The sequence below is a fragment of the Salmo salar genome, chromosome 12 (genome assembly GCF_965601325.2).
Source record: "Salmo salar chromosome 12, fSalSal1, whole genome shotgun sequence".
Classification (NCBI taxonomy): domain Eukaryota; kingdom Metazoa; phylum Chordata; class Actinopteri; order Salmoniformes; family Salmonidae; genus Salmo; species Salmo salar.
This window is the reverse complement of record NC_138302.1, coordinates 54915310-54926320: the sequence shown is the minus strand read 5'-3', so window position 1 is coordinate 54926320 and position 11011 is coordinate 54915310. Positions and strand designations below refer to the sequence as shown.

Sequence of the window (11011 nt, the reverse complement as noted above, 5' to 3'; positions counted from 1 at the left end):
CACCCAGGATGGGGATAGTGTGGTGAAGCTGTAGGACAGCTTGTAAGGGAAGATATCACTAAATCATGAACTAATTGCTCACACCTGTGCCTGCTTACAAGACTCTGACCAGAACTCTGAGAAACTGATATAAGACAGAGCCGAGAGGGCAGGCAGGTCGTGGCAGGGAAGCTGTGCTTTGATGAACGCTGGACTTGTAGCCTTTGCGAGTATCTGCATTGCATTCACCTTAACAGAGGGAGGTTTTGGCCAGTTCTCCTTAACCGTTCGGACAAGTAAAAAATCTGTCTTACTTGTCTGAAGTACAAGTGGCAGAAAAAGTTAATGTCAAGCCCTGCAGATAATTCCACCATGGGCAACTGGCTACAAGAACTGAGCCGATGGACAAGGGGCAATGAAATGTGGTATGTAAACCTTATGTATGTCCTTAGGAGCTGTGTGAATATGAAGTCACTGCAACCTTAAATGGCTGCACCAGACCAAATGGTGGCACTATAGATCTCATCGTCACCAGTGCCACCATCAGATACTAGAGCAATAACTATTGATCAGGTGGACTTTGTCTCATGCAATAAATTATGTCAAATATTGTGATTAGTATATCTGTATATTTTATTTTATTTAACCTTTATTTACCCAGGAAGGGCTCATTGAGATTTAAAATCTCTTTTTCAAGAGCGTCCTGGCCAAGATAGGCGGCGCCAAGTCATTACAAAAATTACAGACAAACAACATGAAAAACTACAAGTAATCTAGTAAAAACCATAGAATTAAGAAAGAATATAACAAAATCAAAAACAGCAAATTAAAAACATTGACATGTCAGGGAATCAGTCTCAAGATCATTCATCAGTGATTTAAAAATACCAATCGGGACAAGTTCTTCCAGTTTAAAAGTATTTTGTAAGGCATTCCAAGACGATGGCGCAGAGTACATAAAAACCCTTTTACCAAATTCAGTTCGGACATTTGGAACAGTTAGCAGGATAAAGTCCCGCGAACGAAGAGAGTACCCACCACCCACCGTATAATCACATATCGTTGCCCATGTTAGGGAAAAGTGGATCTTTTATTCTGTCAAATCCTGCCCTGCCGCTTGCAGTCAGCGTACTACAGCTGTGAGAGTGTATTGAAGTATTTTGGAACGCTAATGTGGAGTGAACCAACTGAGATTTAAAACAACATGGTAATGCTTTCACTGACTGCAGATAAAGGAAGATAGTTACTACATCACAGAGGGCTGGCTTTGTTATCCAACTGATCTTGTGTCCTTTTGTAACGACGGTTGAAAGGAGAGGACCAAGGTGCAGCGTGGTGAGCGTACATATTCTCTTTATTGGAAAGATGCCGAACAAAACAATAAACTCTACCCCGCAAACCGTGAAGCTAAAGGCTATGTGCCCTAAACAAAGTCAACTTCCCACAACCCAAGGCTGGAAAAAGAGCTACCTAAGTATGGTTCCCAATCAGAGACAACGATAGACAGCTGTCCCTGATTGAGAACCATACCTGGCCAAAACATAGAAAATAAGAACATAGAAAAAGGAACATAGAATGCCCACCCTAGTCACACCCTGGCCTAACCAAAATAGAGAATAAAACCCTCTCTATGGCCAGGGCGTGACACCTTTCTGTCATCCTGTGAAACCCGTTCATTGCTGCTCGCAGGTATATTTTTTCTGTCTAATGTCCATATTGTTTTCCCCTTGGAATATTGTTCTGTTTTTCTTGAACAATGTCTAATTTGTTATTTCTCTGCTGGTCAGGGAGATGCTTTACAATTGGTCCATCTCTCTGTTGGTAATAAGCAACTCAATTAGTTGTGAGCAAGTTCTTCTTGTTGGCGAGGCTCTCTGTCCGTTGTCAGCATTTGATGGTGCGCCTGTCTATCAATCTCTCCAGTGTTAGGTCTAGTGTTGGGTCCAGGACGGTGGGCCTCAAGGACGGTGTGGTCACCTGCTAATGAGAGTGGCCAGTAGGGGGAGCAGTGCTGCTGTAAGGGGGGCAGAGAGGCCTGCTGCTCCTCCACACTCCATGGCATTCTCCTGCATCAGACACATGGGGCATCACAGGAGTTTCAGACCATAGAAATGAATTAATACATACACTATATATCTATATGCTTCAGACAATATACAGATGGTCACAAAAATGCTTAATGTCATGTTAATATACACTCATAAACAGGCGTTCATGTACTTTCCGTGTAATCACAGAATTGTGACGCCGACGCACACATATCTACACACTGCGTACCTCGGGGTGAAAAGGATGACACGATTCTGGCCGCTTTCTGTCTTTCTGAAATTTCAACCTATCACATTTCAGAGACTCATTGTGTGCAAAGGGGTTATAGAAATACTGATGATGAACCACACCTCAGACACCTCAGATACATTTAACTGATACTGTGGTGACCGTTTCTGCAACATCATTCTAGCATGATGAGACAACCAAACAGTAATGCACGCTTCCTAAATACCTACATGTATGAGACATGTATTAATACCTCTGACAATGAAGAAGCTATTCACGCTCTCAGAACACTAAAGTCTAAGTTCAGAGTTCACTTACAGTTAACTTACAAAACCCATCTACTTACAAAACATTTATACTAAAAAACACTCACAAAAGCTTTGTACTAAAAATACACTCAAACTTATTGAGGGTTAGTAAAGGATATACATAATCTCGATGGGATCCATGGAAACCAGGGGGGCAGAGCTGCAGTCACACTTGTTGTCCACGACAACCATGAAGAGATTACTGCTGGGAATCTGCTGAATTACAAAAGATCTGAGGAGGGAGAGAGAGAGAGAAAGAGAAAGAAAGAGAGAGAGAGAGAGAGAGAGAGTTGAGTTGATTCAGTTGATGCTTTTAACATAAGGCTAGGCCCCTATTTTCTCCACTTCCTATCTGACTCACGTGCCCAAAGTAAACTGCCTGTTGTTCAGGCCCTGAAGCCAGGATATGCATATATGTATCATTGGAAAGAAGACACTTTGAAGATTGTAGAAATGTTAAAATAATGTAGGAGACTAACAATAGATATGGTAAGAGAAAATCCATAGAGAAACCAACCGGAAATTAGTTTTTTTTGAGAGAGCCCATGCTATTAAAATGGAACGTATAGGGAAATAATTAAATCTAGCTCCCAGTATGCAATTTTTATGGCTTCCACTGGGTGTCAGTAGTCTTTGTTCAAGGTTTCAGGCTTGTTTCTTCCAAAACGAGTAAGAATAATGAGTTTTACTACAGGGACATAGACTTGGAAATTCATGTATAGTTTAATTACATTTTAGGGTATCTGAGGATTAAATAGAAACGTATTTTGACTTGTTGAAACAAAGTTTAGGGGTAGATTTTTGGATTCCTATCTTGGCATGTTGAACGAGTGGATTACTCAAATCGATGGCGCCAACTAAAAATACTTTTTGGGATATAAAGAAGGATTTTATCTAACAAAACGACACTACATGTTATAGCTGGGACCTTTTGGAATACAAATCAGAGGAAGATTTTCAAAAAGTACGTGAATATTTAATCGCTATTTGTGAATTTATGAAACCTGTGCCGGTGGCAAAATATTTTGATGTGGGACGCCATCCTCAAACAATCACATGGCATGCTTTCGCTGTAAAGCCTACTGTAAATCGGACACTGCAGTTAGATTAACTTCTATGGGCTACGTGGGACCATTTTACACCATTTTAAAGATACACTTCTCCTTGATGTAACCACATTGTCCGATTTCAAAAAGGCTTTACAGCGAAAGCAAAACATTAGATTATGTTAGGAGAGTACATAGACACAAATAATCACACAGCCATTTTCCAGGCAAGGACATGTTTCAATAAAACCCAAAACACAGCTAAATGAAGCACTAACCTTTGACGATCTTCATCAGATGACACTCCTAGGCCATTATGTTACACAATACATGTATGTTTTGTTCGATAAAGTTCATATTTATATCCAAAAACAACATTTTACATTGGCGTGTGAGGTTCAGAAAATGTATTCCCACCAAAACGACTGGTGAATGTGCACATCAATTTACAAAAATACTCATCATAAACGTTGACAAAATACATAACAATTATTTAAAGAATTATAGATAGACTACCCCTGGATGCAACCGCTGTGTCAGATTTTAAAATAGCTTTATGGAGAAAGCACATTTTTCAATATTCTGAGTACTTAACTCAGCCATCTCGGTGAGCTATACAGACACACGCCAACTTCGGGGCAACCTAAACTCAGAATTAGTAATAGAAATATTCTCTTACTTTTGCCGACCTTTGTCAGAATGCACTCCCAGGACTGCTACTTCCACAAGAAATGTTGTTTTTGTTCGAAATAATCCATATTTATGTCAAAATACCTCAATTTTGTTCGTGCGTACAGATCACTTATCGAAAGGCATAACGCGCGAGCGCGGAACCAGAGACGAAAAGTCAAAATGTTCCATTACCGTACTTAGAAACATGTCAAACGCTGTTTAAAATCAATCTTTATGGTATTTTTTATGTAAAATTGCAATAATATTCCAACCGGACAATAGCGTATTCATTCAAGGAGAAAAAGAAGGAACAGCGAGCTCGCATGAACGCGCATATCCAATCCCTTTGTTGCCAGGCAGTCCACTCAGAAACTGAGCTCCTATTTTCTGCCCAGTGACAGGAGAATGCTCAAACCACTTTCTGAAGGCTTTAGACAGCCAATGGAAGCCTTAGGAAGTGCAACGTAACCCCGCGGATACTGTAGTTTCGAAAGGGACAAGAAAGAAGAACTACAATTCTCAGATCCTCCACTTCCTGGTTGACTTTTTCTCAGGTTTTTGCCTGCCATATGAGTTATGTTATACTCACAGACACTATTCAAACAGTTTTAGAAACTTCAGAGTGTTTTCTGTCCAAATCTTCTAATAATATGCATATTCTAGTTTCTGGGCCAGAGTAGTAACCTGTTTAAATTGGGAACGTTTTTCATCCGGCCGTGAAAATACTGCCCACCTAGCCCAGACAGGTTAACAAGAATTTAAGCTTTCAACCGATATAAGACGCTTGTATGTACCTAAATGTTTAATATCCATAATGTTTATGATGATTTATTTGAATTGCGCGTCCTCCAGTTTCACCGTAAGTTGTCCCGCTAGCGGGGCGCCTATCCCAGAACTAACGGATGAAATTACCCTGTATTGTGTATACACCATCAACACACAGGTTAAGTGAGTTTCTTGGTGCCTAATACACAGGTAAGGGAACTGTGTTACAAGTACATGGCACAGCCCTCACAGTCAATGTTTCCCGTGGTCTCTTTGATGGTACGCTCAGAGACGAAGGCAGGGTACTCCGTGTCACATGGCACCATCATGGTCTTTCCCCTCGACCTTTGGGCTGGAAATGGGACATGTAAATCTTAACATAATAAAGACACGAAAGACTCACATACACACACATGCATGTGTGCAAGCACTCACACACACACACACACACACACACCTCAAGGTATATTCTTGCACACACTGACCTTTGAGAGATCAACATGCCACCAGCTGTAAAGGTTGAACTCCAGCAGGAAACTGATGAGGAAAACACAAACATACATTGATATAATAATACAATAATATGTACTGTGGTTGATAATCAGTGCATCTCATTTTATCGTATCAAGGTGATTATTTTATTATTCTCACATGACAAGTTTGGTCAGGAGCCATTTCACCATGGAGAAGGGCTGGGAGAGAAGACATTAAATAATTAGCATTGACTGGATGTATGTAAGTCTGATGAGTAGTTTCGGGACAGTACGTACACGTGATAATATTTAGGGGCAGTACTTACATGTGACAATATTTAGGGACAGTACTTACATGTGACAATATTTAGGGGCAGTACTTACATGTGATAAAGAGCGTGTGCTGTCACTGCTGCCAGCATACTCTCTACAGAGAGCCTGGTAGTCATACAGAGTGATCCTAGAGAGAGGAGAAAATAGACCAATCGTTTTGTGTGTGTGTGTGTGTGTGTGTGTGTGTGTGTGTGTGTGTGTGTGTGTGTGTGTGTGTGTGTGTGTGTGTGTGTGTGTGTGTGTGTGTGTGTGTGTGTGTGTGTGTGTGTGTGTGTGTGTGTGTGTGTGTGTGTGTGTTCAGGGTAATGACTGTAACATGATTTCTCCTCTAACCTTTTGAAGGAGCCCATGAGAAGCAGCTTGTTCATAACAGCACTCTCCACCTCTCCAAAGAACAGCCCCGTCTGAGGAAGAAGATGTTTATTTAAAGGCAAATACTAAGAACCAGGGGAGCTACAGGACACACACGCACACATATTTAGTATATTATTAATGGTACCTGAGAGTAGTCCTCTGTGACCAGAATAAATCCGTTGTTGTCTATAAGGTAACACTTGATGTCCTGTTAGATAGAAAGAAAGGAATATTAATTCAGATCTTCAAAGCATGACGTCATTTAATAATTCAATACTGAGAGGAAACAGAGAAAGGTCACAGACAGTACAGACAGGAAGTAGAAAAGCTGAGACACGGACAACGGGCTAAGAAACAGGAAGTAGCATGAGTCAGTGACAGATAGCTACTGTCTGGTCTTACCTCATTATCACAGCTAATGGTGCACTTCCCATCCAGAGCAGCACACTGGATCGAATCAATAAGAGGAATAAATTATTAGAATAATCCATAAAGCATGTCTCACAACACTGGATATTGTGTGTGTGTGTGTGTGTGTGTGTGTGTGTGTGTGTGTGTGTGTGTGTGTGTGTGTGTGTGTGTGTGTGTGTGTGTGTGTGTGTGTGTGTGTGTGTGTGTGTGTGTGTGTGTGTGTGTCTACCTGTCTACTAGCGGTCCAGAACTTCCTCTGAAAGAAATCCAGCTTCATCTGAATCCCAACGGCTATAGTGGGTTTTAACAAAAACACAAACAGAACACAGTCAGCACACTGTTCATCTAGAAGAGGATTTAAAAATGTATTAAAGAGTTTCTTCACATGTCTTCAGAGGGGGCTTTATAGTTACAAGCCTATAACAGGTACAGTAGCTCTCTATGTCAGGGAGAAGTTAAGGGAGAAGTTAGGGGCTTTTCAGGGAGCTTACAAGCAACAATAGGCGACTTCCTGTCATCCAGCAGTTGTATGGCAGTGCTGGCCAAAACCACACTCTTATTCTCATTTCCTGGAGTAAAACAATAACACAGAGAAGCACAGATATTAGCCTCAATCAACAAATGCTGTGTAAATGGAAAATAACAATTCCTACTATTTCAATAGATCTTATAAAATACACTATATATTCCATTCCACCCTCAGCACCATCACAACTGGAAAACCAAGTCACAGAAACAAAAGGGAATAATCATTTTCTAGCCAAAAGATGGCACCATACCCACAGCCTTCAGCTGGCAATAGCAACCCACAGCACTACACTCAGTGATGGAATCCCATCGGTAGTCTACAATCAGGATGTTAGAAGTGATTCTGACACAGAGGGAGGGATGTGTTCTTATGAAATAAAAAACTGTTCTGGTACTAGCACTACAGAACCTCTGGGGACAGGGATTGTTGGAGGAGGTTATAGTATTAAACAGGGGAGGTGACAGTAAAGGAGGGATATTTTACAACAGACTAAGTGATGACAGCAGTTAGAGGAAGGTAGAGGCTGGTAGACAACAGGGAACAACAGTGAGATCCTGATCCTCTCTTTCCCTCAGTGGGAAGAAAGTGGGGCACATTAATTACAGACAGCAGTGAGAGAGATGAGCTGTACAACAACCCAGCTTCTCTAATATACAGTAGCTCACTCTCCCTAACTTGTGGTTGAATTTCATCTGTAGCCTATTTTCCACCCCCACACCCCACTCAATAGATATCTTTAGTTAACCCTGTATACTGTATCTCTGTGGGTTGTCATGGCGATTCAGTGTGTCTCTGATAGGTTTTACCATGACGATTCGGTGTATCTGTGTCTCTGATATAGGGTGTAGTTAGCCTCTTTGCTCAGTGAGACTTGTACACATTAATCTAGTCTCCTGTCAGTGCAGCCGACATCCCGTACCCCGAAAACATATTTATCAGCCCCTCTGATTTACCTATTTCCGTGAAACTTTTCCCGTCACAAGGCAAATCTATAATACGGAATGCCTTACCGATCGGTACGGGCTATAAAATGTGTGAACTATGGTAAAAATAAACGTTTAAATCCACATTTTCCAAAAGTCACTCCCTTGTCCCCATACTCCGTAGTAGTCGCCATGCAAGATTACCGTGTGATCTCAGCTGGCAACAAACCTTTGGCTTTAGGGTGTGTGAGGGATCAGCCGGGTCAAGTGGTCCGACTGCTCCCTCTGCTGGAGGTGGGCCGCAGTACAGCCACTACTGATGAGCTCACCTGAGGCCAATTGACTGGTTATTGTTTGTGCTCCCTGAAGGGGCAGAGGGGGGAGAGTGATTATGAGCCAGAGACTATGACTATGATGAATTCCAGGACAGTAGGATTCCCTGTTATAGGTTTAGCACCAACTGTTATTTTATTATTTATATTATTTTTTTGAGAGCCATTACCCTGGCCTTTGTTTGGACGGTCCCGGGGAGAGTTGAAAGAAGAACACCGATTACAGTGTACTTCTTTTTGTTGAAGTCACGTCTCTGCATCTCATTTCGTGCTGTCCCGCCTATGATTTTGTCAGTGAATAGGTACGGCCTTGTCACAGGGGATTTGGTGTGAATTTGGTAAACTCTGGAAAAGTTGGATTTAAATGTTTTTTTTCATAGAGTGTATAGTCTGTAAAAGCTGGTAAGGCATTCTGGATTATAGATTTGCCTTCGGTGACAGGAAAAGTTGATCAGAAATAGATAAACCAGAAGGCTGGTAAATATGTTTTCGGGGTTCAGGATGTCGCCTTCAGCAACGGGAGACCAGATTAATGTGTGCAGGTCTCCCAGAGCAACGGGGCTAACTACACCCTATATCAGAGACACAGATACACTGAATCTCCATGGTAACCCACAGAGATATAGTACACAGGGTTAACCATAGAGATCTATTGAGAGGGATGTGGGGAAAATAGGCTACAGATGACACTCAATCACAAATAAGGGAGAGTGAGCTACTGTATATTAGAGAAACTGTATATTGATTAAAGTAAAATGAAGTTGTATTTCAAAGACAACATAATTAAAATACAGTGCAAGTAAATGGTGTAACACCTTGTGTTAGGTGCGGGTGTGTTTCGGGTGAGGGGATTCTGGACATAGAGTAAAGGTACATTTTGTGTAAGTATCTCCATACCTCCAAAGGGGATCGAGTAGACGAAGGTGCCGGGAACCTGCTCTGCTGCTCTCTTGTACCACAGAGGGAAGTGGTCAGCATTGAACACCCCCTCCTTATCCTCCGCCGTCAGGAAGTCTCTGATGAGACACAGGAAGACATGAAGGAGTCAGAGGAGAAACCACAAGTCACTGGTGAAAGTACAAGTCACTGGTACATTGCTTTGTCTCAGTTGTTGCACTGATTGGCCAGATGCTCAGTATCGTACTCACTGATTGGATAGTTGCTCTGGGACAACAAACAGGCTGGTTCTAGAGAGGCCACTGTGTGTGCCTAGGTAAGCAATCTCCACTCCTTTGTCTGAGTTCCTGTTGGGGTGATGGAAACAAACAAACAGTGAAAACAAAAAGTAAAACATTCAGCACATTAGTCACGAGACCACAGAGTAGAGAGGATTGTGGGAAGAGGCGGGTGTCACGTCCTGGCCAGTAAAAGGGGTTATTTGTCATTGTAGTTGGTCAGGGCGTGGCAGGGGGTGTTTGTTTTGTGTGGTCGGGTATTGTGGGTTTAGGTTCTAGTTTTCTTATTTCTATGTTTATCTAGCTTTTCTAGTTCTATGTGAGTTTTGTCAATGACCTCCAATTAGAGGCAGCTGGTTGTTGTTGTCTCTAATTAGAGGCCATATTTTGTTGTGTTTGTTTTCACTGGGTTTTGTGGGTGGTTGTTTCTAGAATAGTCTATGAACCTTACTGGACTGTTTTCATCGTTTGTTTTGTATTGATTAAGTGTTTTCTTTAATAAATAAGAGGATGAGCACTTTACCCGCTGCGTTTTGGCCCCCCTTCAACGACGAGCGTTACAGCGGGACCACACGGGTGATCAAAGCAGAGACCTAGTGACATGCTGATGACGTTGATGTTTAGTGCTGTTTGTAACGACGACCAACCCCGCAAAGTAAGAGCTGTGAGAGAGCAACAGAGGGAGGCGTGTTGCATAAAGGAGTTGAGGAGTTAGTTCATGTTCAGGAGTTAGTAGGCTAGACTCACTCGGACTTGTTGAGGGCCAGGCCGGTCCAGTAGGCCTCCAGTGGGGCTGTGACCACAGCATCAAACAACACCTCCTGGATCAGCTCCCTGTCACCTACGGCAGAGAGGGAGTGGTTCAGTCCTGGAAACACACTACCACGTCCTCTACAAACAGGATATAGGGTTAGGGTTAAGGGTTGGGGTTGAAGCGAGGGTTACGGTTACGGCTAGGTTATACGATTTCCCAGGATATATAATGAAACCCCAGTAGCCTATAGATCCCAGTGTGGTGTAACTTATATTTGATGTGTGGCTTGCGTCCGGTCAGGTAGAGTTTAATGGCCTGGATCTGGGAGAGGGAGCGGTGCTCATGGTGCTCATCAGTGTTGCAATACGTCCTGTCAAATTAATAGGTAGACACACACCCAAAACAGTTGAGGAGCTGATCAACAGAAACTAAAGTAAATAACAGAAAGACAAGTATACTTTACTTTTTATCCAGTAGTTCTGAAAGTAATGCTCACGACCAAAAAGTTCTCTGCGAAAATCGTGTACTACGTCACATGCAGTGCATTCGGAAAGTATTCAGACTCTTTGACTTTTTCAAAATTTCGTTATGTTACAGCCTCATTCTAAAATAAATAAATACAAATCCTCATCAATTTACACATAATACCCCATAACAGTTTTGGGGGAATTTTTTGCTAA

At 42.0% G+C, this 11011-nt stretch overlaps 1 protein-coding gene and 1 long non-coding RNA gene across 2 annotated transcripts; both read right to left on the bottom strand.

Annotated features, from left to right (window-relative positions):
* Positions 1-610: 610 nt before the first annotated feature.
* On the bottom strand, positions 611-2823 carry LOC145859514 (uncharacterized). The gene is made up of 2 exons (XR_014379717.1): positions 2686-2823; positions 611-2045 (listed from the first exon to the last, which is right to left on the bottom strand). It is a non-coding gene; the product is annotated as an uncharacterized LOC145859514 (long non-coding RNA).
* Positions 2824-5271: 2448 nt separating this feature from the next.
* Positions 5272-9450, bottom strand: LOC123724024 (voltage-dependent calcium channel subunit alpha-2/delta-3). The gene is made up of 10 exons (XM_082959557.1): positions 9300-9450; positions 7110-7187; positions 6848-6909; positions 6610-6654; positions 6353-6415; positions 6187-6257; positions 5905-5980; positions 5699-5739; positions 5529-5584; positions 5272-5399 (listed from the first exon to the last, which is right to left on the bottom strand). The coding sequence occupies exons 3-10, from the start codon at positions 6893-6895 to the stop codon at positions 5272-5274; spliced, it is 528 nt and encodes a 175-aa protein (XP_082815683.1). The 5' UTR covers positions 6896-6909; positions 7110-7187; positions 9300-9450.
* Between the last annotated feature and the right edge of the window lie 1561 nt (positions 9451-11011).